Source organism: Callorhinchus milii, unplaced genomic scaffold, assembly GCF_018977255.1.
Source record: "Callorhinchus milii isolate IMCB2004 unplaced genomic scaffold, IMCB_Cmil_1.0 Scaffold1, whole genome shotgun sequence".
Classification (NCBI taxonomy): Eukaryota; Metazoa; Chordata; class Chondrichthyes; order Chimaeriformes; family Callorhinchidae; genus Callorhinchus; species Callorhinchus milii.
Genome location: NW_024704742.1, coordinates 76,275,693 through 76,297,795, shown reverse-complemented (window position 1 = coordinate 76,297,795; position 22,103 = coordinate 76,275,693). Strand labels below are relative to the sequence as shown.

Genomic DNA, 22,103 nt, shown 5'->3' with positions numbered 1-22,103 from the left:
TTATTATTGTTATTATTAAATTTGTTACAGTGCCTTTCACACCAGTAGAACTTCTCAAATCGCTTCACAAGATACACTGTAAAGTGGAGTGACTGTGTGTTGCAGGCAAATGCAGCAGCCAAGTTGCACAGCAATGACCCACAAACAGCCAAGAGGTGAATGACCAATTTTATTTGATGGTTTGTTGGCGTGTTTACCTCCCTTCTCTTTTCAAGTAGTGCAATAAAGATCTTTTACGTCCAACTGAACGGGCAAACGGGACTCGGTTTAACTTCTCATCCAAAGGACGGCACTGCCAACATGCAGTATACCCCCAGTACTGCTTTGGAGTATCAGCTGAGAGTACATGAGCTTGAAGCCTCAAGGTGGGACATGAACCCACAACCCTCATAGGCGATAATGCAACCAACCAGGGCATCAAGATGGATGCATCGAATCATGCCTCTGTTTACCAGGCAGTAAGGAGGAAGCCGGTTGTTAGTCGATTGGTGGATCGCTTTTCCGGGGTAATAATTCCTTCACAAAAAAAAATTGGTCACTAAAGCCGCGACTGTTTGTGGGACACTGCTGTGCGCAATTGGCTGCCAAGTTTCCCCCAAAAATATACAGTCAATTCACTTCACAATATATTCACATTGCTGAAGGCACAGTCAAAAGGGAGTGTCTTGAGTCATGCCTTGAAGGAGGCAAGAGAGGAAGCAAGGCAAAGAGATTGTGGGATGGAGTTTCAAAGAGTAGGGGCAGAGAGGCTAAAAGCTCGGCCGCCAATGGTAGGGCAGGTCGGGCTGGAGACCTGGAGCAGGCCAGAGCCCACTGAGCAGAGGGAGCGGACAGGTTGATGGTGGTCAGCAGGTCAGAGATGTAAGAGGGGAGTGCCCAGAACATTCCATTATCATTGCAGTTCATCAAGTCTGTCAATCGCCAGATAGCAATCTTGACCTGCTGTAATGTATCAGTTAACGTGTTTTCTGTTGCAAGGAAATTAAACATTCAATTTTTGCCTTGTCCCAGATCAAACTGCTGAACATGTGCAGTTTGCATCTGGATAAGTAAAACGCTTATTGAGTCATAGAAAAATATATTGCTTAAGTATGTAACGAATATGTATGAACATGAAGAACGGTTTGGCACTTTTTAAAAAATCCCCATTTGTTCTGCTTGTATTTGTTCTTAATAAAAGCATTATTTTCAAAAGCATGGGCGCTTTTTGTGATGTCAAGGAGCAGGGTGGAACTTTCTACTGCTACTTTCTTCATTCTTTTCAGTCCTGGTTTGATGGATTTGGCATGTTTAAGCCTAAAGAAAATGCTTCCTACAAAATCAGTCACCATGTTTGACAGTTATTACACATGAAGTGCTTTAAGATGTTTTCAGTGATAAGGTGCTTTATATTGCAAGTATTTTCTTTCCTCCAAAAGTTGTTCAGTATAATTAAAAAGGAGCCACACTTACTGGGTAATGGGTGCAAATAGTGACAGCCTCAAACCAGTGGGTGTGTTTGTGGCCCTTTACAGGGATATGGAGAAATTTGGGGTTTTCAATTCCCAGTTCCTTTCCTGACACAAGAAAGGAGGCCTTTGCATTTCTTTTATCTTTCAGAATTAAAAATGAATTCAGCTGTACCTCAATCACTATAATATCTCGTTCCAAACTTTTGATAAATATTTTAAACTTTGTATCTAAACAATTTGAGAACTGACAACAATCAGAGAGATTAGAGAAGGTGGGATTGCTCTCCTTAGAGCAGCGAAGGTTAAGGGGAGATTTAATGGAGGTGTTCAAAATTATCAGGGGTTTTGATAGAGTAAATAAGGAGACACTGTTTCCACTGGCAGGCGGGTCAGTGACCAGAGGACACGGATTTAAGATAATTGAAAAAAAAAGATAGGAGAGAAGGAGATTTTATTTTACCTAGCAAGTTATTAGCATCTGGAATTCACTGCCTGAAAGGCAGTAGAAGCAGATCCAATAGAAATTTTCAAAAGAAAAGAGCGAGGAGTGGGACTAATTGGATAGCTCTTTCAATGAGCCGGCACAGGCATAATGGGCTGAATCCTTCTGTGCTATAATATTCTATGATTCTAACCAAAGTTGTTTCATCCCAACCAGACATACATCATCTATGGTGGGAGAAAGTATTGGTGAAGAGTTGGGGGGGAATAAAGCAATCTTCAGAATGTCTGCCAACTTCTCAGATGGCTTGTTGGATAAAGGTACTGTCTGGAAGGTCACAGATTCCCGTCCCTCTCTGTGTTGAATTTGTTAATCTCAGAAAGAGAACTAATATTTGCATCAGCTTTCCTAGTCTTAGGAGAGAAAAATCAGCCAGCGATCTTGTTTCTGATCACCATCATGGCCTCTGGAAGACACGTGTACATGGCTGTCAAGTGAGCATGGAATTGGAATTGGGTTTAGCTATGATAGGCTCATAGATGAAGGATGGATACTTGAGCAAGGTATGAAAGAGATGAAAGTGTAGCCGATTTATTCCTCCTGTAGGAAAGACAAGTGGAGAAATGTTGTTCTGACATTTGCTTCATGTCATTGACGAACACTGCTCCTTTCACTACATGCAATAAAAAATAATTTGTTCAATGCACCTTCTTTGATGAAAGTTGCAGGAAGTTGATTGGCATGATGACTGTCAGGTTAGTTTAATCATATTGAACACATACTCAGTTACCTTCAAAGTCCACATCTCCTACTAATTTCATCTTCCCTGTTACAGGATCCTGAATGCGGTTAATTCCAACATCGATCACGACTGTTCCATCTTTCACCATATCTGCAGTGATCAGTTTTGGAATCCCTGGAACAAATCAATAATTCAATGTCACTACAGAAGCTCAGTGCAATGATCTCTGGCGAGCTGCTCCATTCATTCATTCTGTACTTTTACACTTGTGGAGGGGAAGTGAAATTGACCTCAAAGACTATGAATGAAGGGAAAGTCAAACTGGGTTGCCTGAGCTGTAGGTAAAAAAAGATTAATAGAAAGTTAAAATACGGTCAATTGAGCAACGTACAAATACACTCAGTGGTCATAGTCAAAGAAACTATGGAAAGTTTACAGCAAAGAAGGATGCCAACCAAACATGATGTCTGTGCTGGTGTCAGATCTCCCACTAGAGACCTACTCCCCCACTGTTAAGCACTCTGAGATGCTACCCTGCGTGGAGGGCTCTATATAAGTGCAAGTTGTTGTTGTTGTTAGACAAACCCCATTCCCCTGCTCTTTCCACATACACTTTAGTGTTATTATTATTACTATTGGTGTGTTTCCTATATGGAAATCTCATATATTAACACTAACACTTTTTCAGCCCCGTAAATTCTTAGGTTCCTACAAAGAGAAAAGAGGAAAGCACCACCTACGGGATAACAGCAATTCTGGATTGTATCACAAGGGAGGCATGCACTGAAGAGCTCCAACTTACACTTATATAGAAGGAGGAATGTCTCAAAATGCTTTTCAGAAATGATGGGGATCATCGAGCAAGTAGGAAAGGAAAGTTTAGGGATGCTGACCAAAGCCATGCTCAAGAGATTGTTTTTTCAGGGGGTATTGGAGGCACCCAGATACCTTTTCAAAAATACACAAAGTACAAATTAATCCATTATTCAACATTCACTATCTCAAGCAAACTATACTTTTGGCAAGCTCAGGGAGCATTTCAGGTGAGGTTTTTAACCCAATGTGCACACAAGGACACTTTGCAAAAAGGAGTATCTTTCCAAAAAGGGCTATATGGACAACGGTCAAGAGATACAAGCCTGGCTGATACCCTAATTCAGGTTGCTGAGATCAATTGTTAGCACTTCAGTTGCTTGAGTCACCAACATCAACTAACTCAGCACCGACTGGCATTCAAACCTGTGAGCTTCCAGTCTATATGGTCCAACTCTGCACTGGACAATGCCTTTCCTCTCAAAGCTAATACGAGTTGACTTCTAACTCACAAAAAAAGTGTGAGTTTATAAAAATAATTAGTCAGCTCAAGACATGAACTCAAAGTACTCATGTGTTTCATCATGTTTTGCAATAGGGAAAGTTTCACAAAGAGAGATACAGAGATAAGGGGTAATCAGATACCTGTGAGAGACCATGCGGAAAATTAGAAACAGAACCCAGTTGTGTTTCTGATTCTTTTATATTCCTTGACACTGATGTCAAAATCTAAAGTGGTGAAATCATAATCATTGTCTAAAAAATGAAGAATCTAGTTTCTGGTGGAAGGAGGGACAAAGCTGACATCAACTCCTGTCGACAGTGGGATTGCTTCACGGTAATGCCACCTGCAGTCCACACCTGTACAGATAGATTTACAATAGTATGGACGTCAACTGACTAACTGTCATGAGGCATTACATTGAACAGCTGCAGCAAGTTATCCACCCTCATCTTTTGTCCTCCATCAGCATTTAATGATAATACAATAATAATCCTTGCATTTGATATATTGCCTTATCACGTTTGAGACATCTCAACACGATAAGGCACTATATCAAATGCAGACTTACTGTAAAATGTAGTGTATATTGTGTATTTGTAGGTGAACTTACGATCTAAGTAATCCTTCTTGAATAGGCTTTTCTCTCATTGAAACAACTGAGCAGATTTTTGTGTTCTACCACAATACAACAACAACAAGATTTCATTTATAGAGCGCCTTTCACGTCGGGAGGACATCCCAAGGCGCTGAACAGTTGGGTCGGGACCCGAGCAGGGGGGAAATGGTCAGGGTGAGGGGAGGAAAGGGAGGGAGGAGGGGGTAGAGAGTCGAGAGGGGAGCTGAAGGCACGGTTGAAGATAAAGGTTTTGAGGCCAGCCTTGAAGGAGGAAAGGGAGGAGGCGGCGAAGGCACTGGGGGATGGAGTTCCAGAGCCTAGGGGCTGAGAGGCTGAAGGCCCGGCCATCAATGGTAGGGCGGTTGGGGCGGGGGATGTGGAGCAGACTGGAGCCAGAGGAACGGAGGGTACGGGCAGGTAGGTAGGGGGATAGTAGGTTGGAGAGGTAGGAGGGAGCAAGGCCGTGAATGGCCTTGTAGGTGAGGATGAGGATCTTGAATTCGATCCTCTGGGGGATGGAGAGCCAGTGGAGGCGAGCGAGGGTGGGAGTGATGTGGTCGCGAAGCCTGGTGCGGGACAGTACACGAGCTGCAGAGTTCTGAATGACCTGCAGCTTGTGGAGGGAGGTGGCGGGAAGGCCGACGAGGAGAGAGTTCCCATAGTCCAGCCTTGAGGTGATAAAGTCGTGGACCAGAGTTTCAGCAGCGTGAGGGGTGAGGTAGTGCCATCATCTGGCGATATTCCGGAGGTGATGGAAGGCGGTGCCAGTTGTGGTGCGGATGTGAGGGAGAAAGGACAGCTCAGGGTCGAACAGAACCCCGAGGTTCCTGAGTGGCTTTGAGAGGTGGAGAGTGCAGCCTTGGATGCTGATGGTGTCAGCGCCTGAGGTGCGGAGGCGCTGACGTGAGCCAATCAGGAGGACCTCAGTTTTGCGCACATTGAGCTGAAGAAAGTTGTCTCTCGTCCAGGACTCGATGTCGGACAGGCAGGCTGTCAGGACATCGGTGGTGGTAGAGTTGAGGGTAGAGGAGGAAAGGTAGAGTTGGGTGTCATCCGCATACATCACCGTAACTGCATTACAAACTAGAATATGTCATCAGGATCATCATAAAATCAGATTTGTTAAGAAGTTTAAATTTTGTCCAATGATTTCTTTCAGCCTCCTACATCACACATCAGTTCTTGAAGGAGGCAAAGACAGAGTTCCAGAGCTCAGCTGATGAATTTTCCAAGATGTCTGAAAGGAGATCTCTGCAAGTAATCTAGGGTTATTTGCCCTCAACTATTACATTTTGCTAAGCAGTGAAAGGAAAGGATTCTTCATTGTCAATTAAAAACAGATCCAGTTGCCGTTGTCGTTTTGGTTCATTTGCATGTTTTAGAAATGAATCCTGCACAATTGCAATAAACTGTTATAATAATGGTAAATAATAAAATAATAATAACCTTTGCATTAGATATAGTGCCTTACCACGTCATCAAAATTTATCAATATGCTTCACAGTATTTACTGTAAAGTGTAGCGACTGTGTATTTATAAGTCAAAAAATCATTCAAGTGCGGACTGTCTGCATTGTAAATTCCAACTTATATTGAGGAAAATTAATTCCCTACTTTGAAGCCCTGGGATTTACTATTGTTATGATATCGCAAAGCAATACATCTGCCTCCTCTGATGGTTGGGCACCCTCTAGCATATTTCTATCAATAAAGTCTCTGCTTTATTTCTAACCAAAAAGGCCCAGATTCACTTTCAACATCAGTTATATTTAATCCCTCCCTAATATATATTGCCACCCCTTAACCCTAATCTTTGTCCTGTCTAAAACACTCATTTCCCAACAGGTAAATTCATTGCTTCTGAACTAAATTTAATTTATTCCCACAATGTTGACTTCTTCCCTATTTGCCAACATTCCTGGCTCACGCATTTTGTTCCTTATACTTGCATTCATATGAACACCCCTTATATAATACGTTATATTATATCAGATTGGCACATTGTCTCTTTTTACTGCTCTTGCCACATCTCATTGTATTCTTTGTTATTTATTGAAGTTGCCCTATCTTGACCTTCTCTCTCTATATACATGAAATCTTTCTCCATCTCAATCTCCAGCCACAAGTTGTGGTTTGGCTGAAAAAAACAAGTCATGGAGCAAGGTTTGAGGTTTTGATTCAGCCACGCGTTAAGGTAAGTCCGTAGGAATGTCTCAACTGACAAGGTTAATCTCATTATTATTACCCCATATATCAAACCGGTTTCATTTTACACTACAAGCTTGAAATGCTGAGATTTGTCCTAGCATTAGGAGATTAATTCCCATAGAATTTTACACAAGAACAGGGAATATTTAGAGGGAATCCACAGGAGGTCTTCAAAATTTTGCAATACACAGTCACACCACTTTACAGTGTATACTGCGAAGCACTTTGAGATGTCAACAACATTAGGCACTATATCAAGTGAAAGAATTATAAGTAGTGGAAGATGATTCCGGCTGTTTGGTGACTGGTTAGGTAATAAGGGGGTATCAGTTCCGGATAGACACTGGAAGAGTTAAGAAGAAAGCTGAGACACTTTTTCGCCTTGGGATGTCCTCCTGACATGAAAGGCACTATATAAATGCAATTTGTTATTGTTGGTGTTTCATCCATAGAGGTTTTAGAATATTGAATCCTATGTCACAAACTCAGATTATAAGAACATTACAAAGAGAATTGTATTAACATTTGTAAAGAGGAACAATATGAAAAAATAGAACAATATGACAAACATTGGAAAGAATCAAGGAATTGGGATTGGAGAAGTTAGCTGCAGTGGACAAGCAAATGGTACCCTACTATGCTATAATTTCAATGATTCTCACCAGCAGTTTGTCCTTCTCAAGAGCGGAGTGCGTGGAGGTTCTTCATGACAAAGTGTCAGGTCTGGCTATCCTTTTGACACAGATACCATGTGAGGACGAGCTTGAGTCTGTGATAGATCCCTCTCATGATATGAAGCACACACGTTACACATTCTTATTATGAATCGTAACCAGGAGAGATACTCCTAAATAGCACCAATGTTTATGCTGTCCGAGTGAACAAGTTAGTTTGTGTTTATGTACAGCTTGCCCAGAATATATATCACTACAATCTGTACTCATGCAAGATGCTGTGCAAAGGTGCATTGCATTAAGATAAAGAACACGGAACCAGGCCCCAGTTCCAAGACACTGGAAAGGATAGGAAGGAAGCTGAAAGATACTTTTTCACCTTGGGATGTCATTGTTTGCTAACCAACTGACACACTGACAGCAGATCTATTCCATACAGCTTGTAGCTCCAGTCAGTTATATAGTAATTGCCTGTGGTTTGGTCAAGACATTAAGAGTGCACACATTATCTAGTAAGAGATACACAAACCCAATGTGAAAGTCTGAAAATTGAATACGAATAAAATGTGCCTCTTGCAACCATTAGATCAACAACAACAAGATCAAGGAAGTAATGGCCGCTTAAAAATGTAACAATCTAAAACACAAATATGGTTACCGCCATGTTCTGAGCAAATACAAGTGGAAATGTCACTTCCAATGTGGGAAGTTTGAAATGTAGACTACACCGCTGGTACAGTGCCATTGATGAGATCCTGTTTCCACTTTGAGGTTATTCCCAGCTTTGGGCACTTAACTCATTATTTATGAAGATGACAGAAAATTATGTGGTTAAGCATTCAGGTGATATCTTTATCTTCAGTGTTAACACCACAGAACACCATAAAAACACAACACCTGCTTTAGTAACTGTTGATTGAGACTCTGGTTTTGTCATGTCAGTCCACAATGTGGAGTGGAAAAAAAGAACCTAAACACATGGAAGATTGGATCTGTAATCTGGTCAACATGATTCAAAAGGGTGAGTCTGCCCACAATGGATACAATCTAAACATGACTAGTTTTTCTTTCTACTTGGATACGGTTCCTGAGGCATTTCCCTGTACATCATTCAAGTGACCATTTTTTATGTGTAAGCCTTGACGGTGAGTGTTGGCAAATTATTTGATCAATAGAATGATCACAAGAGTGCCTGATGTCGTTCTCACAATATCCACACATACGCAACTGGAGGGTTTCTGGATGTAACCAGAGGCAGCAACCTTTTCTAATTTCTCCTCCATAATTTAGACACTGATACCAATTGCTGACCATGCCTAACTTAGTATTTATTGTGGTGCAATACTGTGATTCATGGTGAACGTGGCGTTGTGATGTCTTTATGAGGTCATTGGGGAGCTAAATGAGACTTTAAAAGGCAATAACTACCACAACAACAAAATTACATTTATAGAGCGCCTTTCACGTCGGGAGGACATCCTAAACTAGAGAGATACTAAAAGCTATGAAGATCTGAGGAGAGAAAAAAAGGATATTAAGCATTTTCCCATGAGAAGGCAACCAAGACATACTCTTTTAGTCAATTAATGCCCCTAAGGTGCAGAAAAATATCAATAGAGAAACTTATTGCATGCAAATCTGTGTACTATGTTCAGAAGTCTTGAACAAACTACATTCTTGTCATGTTCTTGTTTTGTTTCATCTTGTTTGACAGAGACCTGCAGTGTATTGGTTAGAAAACTCACCACAAAAAGTAAGAGAACCTGGGTTTGAATCGCGGGCAGAGCAAAACCTTAGGCAAGTTTCCTTACTCCACATCCCCCTGTTTGCCTAACAATAAGTAGGAATTCAGTTGTTAATCGATTGGCTTTCTTGGGGTAAAAGTCCCTTAAAAAAAAGTTGAAATAATAATAATTTGGTCACTCAAACCATGACTGTTTATGGGACACTGCAGTGTGCAATTGGCTGCCGTGTCTCGCCCACAAATTATACGGTCGATTAATTTTACAATATATTTTGTGAAGCACTTTGAGACATCTCAACGACATGGTAAGGCGTTATATCAAATTCAAAGATTATTATTGTTAAATGGCTTGATCATGAGGTCCTGTAGCTCAGTGGTTGGAGCACTTGACTCGCAAGCGAGAGACCAGGGTTCGATTTCCGGAAGGTCGAAATGTTGGGCAAGTTTTCTTACTCCACACGCCTCTGTTTACCTAGCAGTAATAGGAATCCAGTTGTTAGTCGATTGGCGGATCATGTTTCTGGGGGTAATAATTCCTTAAAAAAATAATAAATTGGTCATTTTAATCCACGACTGTGTTGTGGGACACTGTTGTGAGCAATTGGCTGTTTGGCTGGGAAGGGTAGAGAACTTGGCCTGGACCAGGGAATAGGAGGTTGGTTAATAGTTGGAGCAGGGAGAGATTGCAAGTGCACGAGTTTGTAAGAGGGATGGCAGGCATTGCACACAAGCCCAGGTCCTGCATCCCTATTTGGTTGGTGGCTTGCTGTTATTGTGGTGGGTTTTCACTCCCGAGGTTAAACCTATGTTGTAGTGAGAGTCTCTGTGTACATCTGTATGTGCCTGGCTCGGGGTGGGGGAGGGGTCTGTGCTCCAGTATGATTACACAGTGGAGCACCGTCTGATAGTCCGTTTCTCCAAATTGGGCTGATGTGAAAGTGAAGTCCTGATGAAGTGGGAAGAATTGAAGCTATCGAAGTGGCCCATTCAAGTTTGAACCTGGGTAGCAGGTGGGTAAAGAAACAGAGAGAGAGAGAGAAGAGAGAAGAGCTGGCTCAGTGGGGTATGATAGTAACTGTATAACACTGAAGTCTGTTTGTATTTTACAATGGAGTCCTGCAGCATATTGGTTAGAGCATTCGCTTCGCAAATGAGAGGACACGGGTTTGATTCCCGGGCAGGGCAAAACCTTAGGCAAGTTTCCTTACTCCAAACGCCTCTGTTACCTAGCAGTAAGTAGGAACCCGGTTGTCAGTCATTTGGCAGATCACTTTTCCGAGGGTAATAATTCCTTCAAAGAAAAACGTGTTAACTCAATCCCGGACTGTTTGTGGGACACTGCTGTGCAAAATACATAATCAATCAATCAATCCACTTTACAATATATTCTGTGAAGCACTTTGAGATGTCTCAATGATGTGATAAGACACTGTATCAAATGCAAGGATTATTATTGTTGTTACCTGTGGCTTGATGTCCACACTGTTTCCATATACACAAAGGGACATTTCACGGCAGGGGAACGTCCTATGGCAATTAACAATACTGGCTTGCCACCCAAGCTCAGGGTGGGAGGAGAATGATGACCAAAAGCATGGTAAAAGAAGTAGATTATGAGAAGGATAACATGAGAAACTGCAAATATGGGGAAAAATGCATCTTCTGAAAAGTGGAATGGACATTTAGTATCTAAACAGTTAAAGTTACAATTCTAAAATCAAAGCTAGTTCATATCCCTTTCACTAAATAAACCCATCCATCTGAATATCTCACTTCACTTCATCTGAAACAGGAGATCACGTATGACGTGTTTTCAAAATGATTTGCATTTAGAACATGTCCAAACTGTAAAAGGAAATGACTGAAAAGACAGCTGAAAAGGCATTAACAAAATGAATCAATCTGCCTCTACAGGCAATCCTAATAAGGTCAATAAGATCTTTAAAGCAAATACAAATTTAATTGTCTCTGAAAGTTTAAAAATATGTTTTTAAGCTATTACCTCCCTCATGAAATGCAAATTTCAACGTTACAGTTATTGATTAAAGACACTGGTCAAAGTAACTCCTTGCAGCATGAGCCAAGCTGGATGTCTGCATGCTTTTTGACAGTTTTCAAGCTCTTTCTTGTTTGTTTTTTAGCTTTCAGCACGCAAAAACTAATTTATTGCTTTGAGAATTCTGACAGATTCCTGTTGAGTTTCTCAATTTTCTCACTTGAATCTCTTCATTCCAAGTCAGATACTGCTTGAGCTGGTAAAATACAGTATTGGTTTGTTGAAATGTGGATTGCTTTGCTTTACCATGCCTAATTGGTGAAGCTGAGTCCATAAAAGCATTTTAAATTGAATTGGATTAATATTCAAGGAAAAATGTTATCAAAAGATATGAGAAAAAAACAGTAGAAGAGTAAAGAGTAAAGTGTCCTGTAGCTCAGTGGTTAGAGCATTTGCCTTGCAAGCAAGAGACCAAGGATCGATTCTCAGCAGGGCAAAACATTGGGCAAATTTCCTTACTCCACACGCCTCTGTTTACCTAGCAGTAAGTAGGAACCCGGCTGTTAGTCAATTGGTGAATCGCTTTTCCGGGGGTAATAATTCTTTCAAAAAAATAATAATAATAAATTGGTCACTTCAATCCACGATTGTTTGTGGGACACTGCTGTGCGCAATTGGCTGCTGCGTTTCGCCCACAAAATATACAGTCAATTCACTCTACAGTATATTCTGTGAAGCACTTTTAGACGTCTTGAAGACGTGATAAGGCACTATATCAAATTAAAGGATTATTATTATTTTATTAATACAATGAATAATAATAATATATCTCATGATCTTCAGGCTAAGATCATGAGATGTTCCTAGTCTCCTAGTAACCTGACTTCCTGGTTTAATTGGAAGAAATGGGAAGTGTGCTGATACACAAATTTCTGATGGAACACAAATTGCTGCTGATACACAAATTTCTACTTCTACTGACTGTTGGTACCATGCTCAAATCCAAACTGAAAAAAATGTGCAATAGCAAAACTACTGTTTCAAAAGGAAAGGGGGGGACAAAGTAGGAGGATAGACACAAGAAATACTTGAAGTGCCTGAAAATTAACAGTAAGCATAACATAATTTTTCAGGACTTCTCAGGCAAATGACAATGGTATGCATTAGAAACATTAGAATATACAGCACAGAAACAGGCCATTTGGCTCAACTGGTCTATGCCAGTGTTTATGCTCCACATGAGCGTCCTCCTGCCCTTCCTCAACTAGCCTTCTGTATAAACACAGAAGTCGCTGGGAACAAGCAGAATGTCAGACAGCATCCATGGAGAGAGAAAAATGAGTTAACGTTTCAGGTTATAGACTGTGTTCCCAGCCACTTCTGTGTTTATCTGCAGTCCTTTGCCTTTTTTTTTGACATGAGCAATGGGTGGATTTAAATTTGTCCCCATAAGAATTTGCAATCATCTTTCCAGCCGAACTGCGAGTAAGTTTAAAGAAGGAGAAAATTCGCCAATTCTGTAGAACGATGGTTAAGAACTCAAATACCAGGGGTTGGAAATACAAGTGTGTAAGCTAGAGGAGAAAGAAAGTCAGGTAAAACACTTTTTGAAAGGAATAAAGACGAATGCGATAGGTGACGAGAGAAGTGAATCGTCACACACGTTTTCAAATTCTTTCATGCCCTGGCACCTCCCTACCTCAACAACCTGCTTACCCCCCATCCAACAACCCGCTGCCTCCGCTCGACTGGCTCCGCCCTTTGCATTTCCATCGTGGCCTCCATTCCACCATCGGTGGCTGCGCTTTCAGCCACTATGCCCCAAAACTCTGGAACGCTCTCCCTCTATCCCTCTGCCTTGCCCCTTCCTTCCCCATCTTCAGGTTGTGCCAGAAGACCTTCCTCTTCAACCGTGCCTACAGTCACCTCCCCCTCTCCCCGGCTCGGCGTCATGCTCTGCCACTGTCAAGCTCTCTGGGACGCTACCCTGTGTGAGAGGTGCTACATAAATGCAAGTTGTTGTCGTTGTCAATGAATTGTGAATGGTTTCTAAAGTGAACTAGAAGTATTTCTGAGAAAAGTGGTTGAAGATGATTGTAAGAATGTAGATTGGTGAGGTTTTGATGTATGTAAAAAAGACTTAGCTGTAAACAAAACAATATAGCTGCACGGAATTTGCAATATTTGCAAAAGGGATGGATAGCATTAATGTGAGCCTCAATGTTTTCTAAAACAGCAACTTACATTTATAAAGCACATTTCATGAGGGGTAGTGCGAGTTTAAGATGAAAGCTGTCAAAGTGGGAGATAAAAAAACTCGTATCCATGGGAAGGTGCATGGCTTTTTTCATACTTTGATATTTTTAGAAATTGCCAACCCTACTCCACGTCTCAAATTTTATATTCACCCCAGCATGTATTTTCCTCAAATCATACAATTAAATAATTCTGGAGTGGTTTATCATGCTCCACAACTAATCTGTGATATTAGATGTAGAATCTAAACAGAAGTCACCTACATTCTTGGGAAGAAAATGAAAATTTGGGCAGTTATTGACTGAAACTGAAAAAAGTAGAAAAACAGCTTCCAAATTAGGAAGTAATTTGATGTATTATTCACACTAAAGTATCATGTGATATTTCACATGTGGAAATGAATGATAAACTCACTCGTACAAGTGTTATGCTCAGATAAATGTGCTACAACCTTTTGTAATGGAAGAAGATTGGGATCTGTTGCGAAATTGACTTCATAATAATAATCCTTACATTTGATATAGTGCCTAAAATGTAATTTTGTTATTGTTGTTATTATGGCTTTGAGATGTCTCAAAGTTCTTCACAGAGTAGTGTGATTGTGTACTTTGTGGGCAAACACAGGAAGCAATTTGAGCCAAGCAACAAACAGCCATAGACACCCGGGCAAACTCTTAACTGGAACCAGATGTGCATCACGCAGACTCGGGAGAGCTCTGCTCAGACAAAATCCAATTCTGGGGGTGTCGAATGAACATTCCAGGTTGGTATGGTATAAATCTTTATAAGCATGAGCTGCTAGTTGCAACCTCCTATTTATGACTATTATGATTTCACCCCCAGTAAACATATGTTAAGTTGAATCTGTTGAAATTATAAAAAGGAACAAATAAGCTAGATATTATGTCAATAAATCTGAGTATTTTACAGAGATACTGTAAAGTGGTGTGACTGTGGTTTGTGGCTGCAGTACTCTCTTTTCAATAGCCCATGGATAGCATCAAATGTTTTGAGTTTACTGCTTTAAGCATGGTTAGATACAGTTGTTAGGAAGAACCTACCTCACACAGCAAACAACCCTAAAGCTACTGGCAGGCACTGCCTTTCTCCCTCTGGGGAATAACAGACGGCTAATATTAATGTAATTACTAATCACTTTCCTTCAATGATAGTTTTTCCACAACATACGTCAATGTTTGTGAAAACAAATACATTACTTAGGGAATTTGAACATGTAATAGAATTAAATTGGCTGTTTTATGTTTGTTGAGGGCCAAAGAGGAACGAATCTGTTGATCTGATCAGTTATCGTTCCAAAGGAAATATTTTTTTAACCTGAATGGCGTCATATAGAAAAGATAAACAAGAAAAAAATACTTTCTCTCTCTTTCTCCTCCCCCCACGAAAGAGAATGATGAATGCAATGCAATGAATGCAACGCTATCTCTCTGCCTCCACTCTCGACTCCAGGACGACTGCTGTCCTGACAGAATGTCTGTCAGACATCAAGTCCTGGATGAGAGCTAACTTTCTACAGTTGAACGTCAACAAGACCGAGGCTCTCCTAATTGGTTCCCGTCAGCACCTCCACACCTCAGGCGCTGACAGCATCACCATCCATGGATACACACTCCACCTCACTGAGCCAGTCCAGAACCTTGGGGTCTTGTTTGACCCTTAACTATCCTTTCTACCCCACATCCGCAATATTACCCAGCTCCACATCTGTCTCACACCAAAGGCCACCGAAACCCTCATACACACATTCATAACATCCAGGCTTGACTATACAAACTCCCTGCTTGTCAGCCTCCCCAACTCCTCCCTCCATAGGCTGTAGATAATCCAGAACTCTGTAGCCCCGTGACCTAGCCCGCATCAGGCTCCGTGACCCTATCACCCCCATCCTCGTCCGACTCCACTAGCTTCCCATCACACAGAGGATACGGTTCCAGATCCTGATCCTTACCCTCAAAGCCCTCCATGGCCTCGCTCCCCCCTGCCTCTGCGACCTCCTATCCCTTACCAACCTGCCCGTTCTATCTGCTCAGCAGGTTCCGGCCCGCTTCACATTCCCCTACCTCGCCCACCCCACCATTGGCGGATGGGCCTTCAGCCACTCTACCCCCACCCTCTGGAACTCCATCCCGCAGACTCTCTGCCTTGCCCTTCCCTTGCCTCCTTCAAGGCCTGTTTCAAAAACCTCCTCTTCGACTGTGCCTTTGATCACCCTCCTTGCCCCCTGCCCTCCACTCTCCCCGATCCCGACCCCCAAACTGGAATCCGAAACACTAACTGTCCAGTGGCTTGGGACGTTCCCCCCAATGTGAAAGATGCTATACAAATGTAACTTTGTTGTTGTTAATAAAGCAGAATTTGCTACATATTCTTCATTTGCCGATGCCTAATAACCAAAAGCATCCCATAGAATAGGTCATTATACAGCGGTAAGAAACCTCACATCTCTATTCATAGTAAGCCATCAAGAGATAGTCCCGCAAACAAAGATGCAGATTGTAGAATCATAGAAAGTTACAGCTCAGAAAGAGGCCATTTGGTACAAGTCTTCACCCTTTTTCTGTCTTCATGACTCATCTAGCAAATTTTCATTCTCCTGCTCACTCGCCATGCCCTCCAATAGTCTTCTTTTTCAAGTTTCTAATTCCTTTCTAAAATTATTTTAGCAAAATTTTAAGATAAGAATAAGAATCATCAGAAATGAAATCAGAAAGCATTTCTACGCAAAGAGGGTTGTGAAATTGTGGAATGGACTAGCCCAGGAAATAGTAAAACAAACAATTGAAATGTTTGAAAAGCAGGATCAATATATACTTGGAAACTATGTGTATTAAAAGTTACAAGTAAAAAGATTAAAAGATCTGTCATGATCTAATAAACTTGCAAATCAGGCTGGAAGGACTGAATGGGTCCCTCTGTTGAAATCAAACATATCACAATGGTTTGCTACTCTAACTCATTCTTTCCCAGAAACACAAGCCTTGAACTCCTGACCCCTCTCAGTCTTTCCTTCCTCCTACAATCTTTGAAAGTTTAAGCTTGGCATCCAACAACCTCCTTCTCGGTTTGTATTATTTCTCTGTTACTCTTAAATTATGACAGTGTGTTGCACTACCTTTCTTGGTCCTTCATCTGAGATCTGAACAAGTGTAAGCAAATGTATCTTTAACTTTTGGGGGACATTGCTGTGTGCAACTGGCTCCTTCATTGTACCCATCTACAGTCAATCACAGTATATCTAGTGAAGCACTTTGAGAGTCGCAATGGCATGATAAGGCGCAAATATCAAATGCAAGGATAATTATTATTAAGACGAGGGTCAAAAGACAAATGGGTTACATGATATTCAACAGTTTAAAAATATACGTGAATCTTATATTGTCACTGGGAAGTAAATGAGGAAGAAACACTATTATTTTGTTACTGATAAAAAGGATGATTGAGCAATGTTGTTTAAATATTTTATTTGATAAAAGCAGAGAAACCATGTTTCGGATTATTGCCACAAACCAGCCCTGACAAGAAAAAGGAGCGACTCCACTCCTTGGAATGTGACTTTGGCATCAGAGTGCAGCATCAGCAAACAAAACTAACACGGCACACTTCCTCCTAAATCGTTTGCGTGCTACAAGTGTGTTTAAAGAGCGCTGGAGGCGACGATTTGATGCTTCAAGCAGTATGAGTTACCCCTATTGCTAATTGGACAAGCTTTGTGTTGCAACAATTTTTGGAATGTATTCCCAGAAATGAGTACATGTGTTAATTAGAGGGACCTCAAGTGTTCTCCAAAGTTTTTTGCTTCAAAAACAGCAATTGACTGAAGTGCTCTGGTGTTAAACTTCTGAGCCCTTTTATTAATATGGGGTTGCCCAGGACCTTTCTTTGGCCTAAAAATCATTAGTGATCCAAGAAACATGGTTCAGAAAATGGTGGCTAAGGCTCTTTGCACTGAGGAGCTAAAATTCAGATTTTAATCCAGCATTGTCTGACTTTGAAATGATAATTTCACAAACACACAATTTCACAAAAATCCACAGACGAGAGTGGCGCCTGGTTTTCCAAGTATGAATACTTCTTATGTTCCTTCCAAGACCCTCTTTGAACATCCTAGAAGAAGCCCTGGACTCATGTGTGGACATATCAAATCCACAAAGCGATCACCTTAGAGCTGAGAACTCACAAATAAATGAAGAAGAAATAGTTTACATCATGAGCTATATTTTCCAGTGACCAGATGCCAGTAACAGTACCAATTTCAAGAGGAGTGCTTTTTCATTCCCAATAAAAACTAAAATTCATTGGATCTTACTAGTGTCTTACTGCAAGGAACTCAATCCAAATGCAACTTGAGCAGACCAGATATGTTGTACATAAAAGTGAATAGTTAAACATCAAAAGCAATTGATATTTGGTCAAGTATGAAACTGTAAAGGACAAAGAGTAGACAAAATGAAGCGCCTTTCACGTCGGGAGGACATCCCAATGACGTCAGATCAATCAAAGTGGGACTAAGGAAGAAACCCAAGGTCAGTTCCTTCTTGTAATAAATCTAGTTTTCCTCAACAACAAGCATACAAGCAGCATTTTGCATTAGTGAATTGGGCCAAATAGCAACAATTCATAATACACCAGCACTGAGTGTGTGTATTTTATATATATATTTATCTATACTAATTATTGTGAGGGGCTTACCTGCAGCAACTATTACAATGTCTGCTAGTCGAGTATGAGCAACAAGTTGCTCTTTAGGGGTAAACCTGTGTGCGATAGTCACTGTTGCATCACCTGTAAAGTACAAAAATGGTGATTAAACATCTGTAAGTAGCTTACAGTCATTTCATTTGATTGGTAATACATATCTGAATTTTCTTACTGTAACACACCGCTGCTTTTATACTATAGGCAAACCATGAAAATGTAATAAATTTCCTCAAGTCGCTGTTCCTGGCCTCTTTCAGTCATCCAATTTCTCTTTCTCTTTTACCATCGCTCTTTGTAAAATTTCAGTGGCTGGGGTAAGATTGTTATAACGCAATGCATGTGTCACACTTCTAAGTCAACTGTTTCCCTCTCATCAGTGTATTTTTTTTAGATCTGCTGGGTATCTGAACACGTGGCTAAACCCATCACCATGCTTGAGAGTATCCAAACCAAACTGACAGTTCTATGCATCTCACCTACACATGGAAATTCCATGTTTGGAATGGAATTTGCATTCTCTCTCCAGAGACACACATCCTGCTTACATAATTTTAAAGAATATTCGACACAGGTTGGAAAGAGCTAAGGCTTGCGGATTTCAGAGTGTGCATTGGAGTACTGCTGAAGTTTAACCAGCTAAAACCGCATAGCTTGCTATTAATATCGCTGTCTGCTAAGTTTCCCTCTGCTTTGCCTAGCTAGGACCACCCCATCATTCTGGCTTTGGCTTGCAGGGTTAACTGGAGCTGAATAGGAAGAATGAATCATCTCAAAGCGCTTCACAGAATATATTGTAAAGTAAAGTGACTGTGTATTTTGTGGGCAAAATATAGTAAAATATTAATCAAATATTAATAAATATGAATAAAATAAATAGTTGTGGCTGCACTGAGAATCATGCTCATATATCAGTTACTTCACCAAATTAGTCACCTGAGACACGGAAAGTGAGGGGGGACAACAACAACAACAACAAATTGTATTTATGTAGCGCATTTCACGTCGGGATGACAGCCCAAGGACATCAAATGAATCAAAGTTGAACCAGATCAGTTCCTTCTTATAATAAATCTAGTTTCCCTCAGGTTTCATTGTAATACCTGCTCTACTCAAATAAACCATTAACCCACAAAGGTTGGAGGAGGAACTTGAACAGCACAGTCATTATTCCAAAGAAACACTTTTGTGGATTACATTAACTTAGATTACACATGAAAGCCAAAGGGAAATTCCTATGGAGGTTATGATTAATACCATTACTTTCACAACAATAATGTTGCTATTGCCTCAGTTCTCCCTTGACTCTTTCCATGCCACAGGAGATGTTAATTTGTCTGTTAAGTTGGGAAGATTTGTCATTGGCATAGGTTGCAGACCTGCTATCAGGTATGTAATGGATCTCCCACCGCCTGAAAGGAGTAGTTTGTCCATTTTAAACAAACAGCATATAAATGTTTGAGTCCCTTGCACACAGAAGCGGGCTTTCTTCCCATGCAAATGAGCCAAGATCTCTTAATCTTCCTCATTTGAAACTGTTGTGAAGCTATCTTATCTGACCAAAACCTGATCTCACCAAAACCTTGGTTCAAAGTGGAACTCTGCTTTTCTTTCTTTCAGTGAAGTAGTGATACTGACCATGTATAATAATTCCTGCATTTGATACTGCATCTTGCATGCGAGGAAGACATCTTAAATGATTTATTGTAAAGTGTCTGTGTATTTTGTAGGCAAACATGATAGTCAATTTGTGCACAGCAATGTCCCACAATGAAGTGAATGACCAATTTTATTTGGAGGATTGTTGGACAAGACACTGGGAGAAACTCTCTTTTCTTTTCAAATGATCTTAATTGCCCACTTGAACTGGTAGATGGAACCTGGGTGAACATCTCATCTGAAGGACAACTCAAATAATGCAGCACTCCCCCTGCACTGTATTAGAGCGTCAGTCAAAACAGAGTTCAAAGTGGTCTTCTCACTCAGAGGCTAGAATGCTACCATCTGAAGCAGACTTGCATCTCACTGCATCCTTGATATAATGTGAAAAATTGCTTTCACCTGTGACTAACAGCTGTGACAGTTTTGTTTCTCTCAAATTGATGGCCTACACCCTACAGCAAGCTATTTGCCAACACATCTGGTATCTTATCCCAAACTACTGGCATTGTATCTTTTAATCCAGTGCACATATATTTATTGGATGGTTAAAGCATTATTAAATAAAAAGTATTTGCATTGAAGGCTTTGGTGCTATTGGTAGATATGTGTAATGATTCAAAATTGAACTTCCTGCATTAAATACCAATGTTTCCTGCAATTGTATGGCTTCACAAGTCCACGAATTTTGAAACAATGCTCGTTGGGAAAATTACTGTGTTAACGCTAACCAGATGGCATCACAATGTAAAGTGTACCTCTAGTAGGGAACCCTAGTTAGATCATGCAAATATGTGATGCATCGGCTTGGAGACAATATCAGACCAGGACTGAGTTTTTGTGGGTCAACACGACATACGTGAAGTTTCCTACAGGAGAGACACTTTACATTCTGAGGCAGTTTATTCAGTGTAAAGATGTCATTAGCTCTGGTTGTTTTTTCAACAAGGTTTTTTCAACCCCTGTGAGTTGGCAGTAAGCTGAGATAATTTTACAAAAGTGAGATTTGGAGGGTTTAATTTCGCACTGATCTAAACAACGACAGTGATCTTTTTGATAACTGTTCATTATGGAATTTCCCACAAACAACACAGAGCAGCCAACAATGTGCAACTTCAAAATAATGGTGAGTTAGTCAAGAAATCTTACAAACAGAATATCACTTACTGGAAAAGAACTGAAGCCTTTAAGTGGAATCAGTCAAGAAAGAGGGACTACAGAGAAGACAGCGTTCAAAATTGCATAGCATGTCATTCTGCTGGGGTCAATGGTGCACTCAAGAATACTAATAGTCCTCTTTAACTGAAAAATATGCAATAAGAGTGTTTTGATAGGGGAGGGGAAGGAAGTTACTCTATATTTTTTCAGGTTACTTCCTTGTTGTTGTTATACGGTGTCCATTCCCTTGTGAAGCAGACACATCAACCAACTCCAGATTAATGGCATTTTTTAACTCACATCTAAACTTTAGTGTTCCATAACCTATCCTCTGATTCTCCAAACACCCCAATGGAAGAACTAATCACTTCTGATAATACTACTACAACTAATAATAGTAATAATAATATTACTAATAACCGTGGAGTCCCGTAACATAATGGCTAGCACACGCTCCTCACAAGTTCCCTTAGCCCACACACTGTTTACCCAGCAGTAATTAGGAACCAGGTTGTTAATCGATTGGCGGATCGCTTTTCCTCGCCCCAAAAAAAATTCCACGACTGTTTGTGGGACACTGCTGTGTGCAATTGGCTGCCATGTTTCACCCCCAAAATATAGTCAATCCACTTTACAGTATATTCTGTGAAGCCCTTTGAGACGTCTCAACAACGTGATAAAACGCTATAGCAAATGTAAAGATTATTATTGTATTATTAAACCATTATATTATTATTATTAATACTGATGGCAATGACTCAGGCCAATGTTCCGTGAGGTACAAGTAAGTGGGTATTGCCCAGCTGTTCCCTTCTCAAATTGGCTATTGTTCATTTGCGAACCTTGCAGTGAGTGTTGACAAGCAACTTGAATGTGGAGGGTATCACACCAAGCCCAACCTCTCCCCATCCAGCTGTTACACCTCGTGCACAACCTGTGGTGGAACTATGAGTGGAATTCTTCAATGGTTTTCCTCTCACTGATCCTTGAAAGGTTGGGGCTAATTTAGCCTCCTCAATACATCCCACGCTGAGACCAATAAAATCAGCTGAAACCAGGATTCAAAACAGCGAGACCTGCAACTCCATTCACTACACCACTAAGACTGCCCTAAAGTCTTTTA

The 22,103-nt window shown here is 40.7% G+C and overlaps 1 protein-coding gene across 2 annotated transcripts in view; it reads right to left on the bottom strand.

Annotated features, from left to right (window-relative positions):
• LOC103177682 (methylenetetrahydrofolate dehydrogenase (NADP+ dependent) 2 like) overlaps nucleotides 1-22,103 on the bottom strand; it is a 63,844-nt gene that overhangs the window by 6,537 nt on the left and 35,204 nt on the right. For both annotated transcript variants that reach the window (XM_007891969.2, XM_007891970.2), the window contains 2 exons: nucleotides 18,158-18,250; nucleotides 2,684-2,809 (listed from right to left, as the gene is read on the bottom strand). In XM_007891969.2, coding sequence (XP_007890160.1) covers nucleotides 2,684-2,809; nucleotides 18,158-18,250 — 219 coding nt within the window. The remainder of the gene's footprint in view (nucleotides 1-2,683; nucleotides 2,810-18,157; nucleotides 18,251-22,103) is intronic.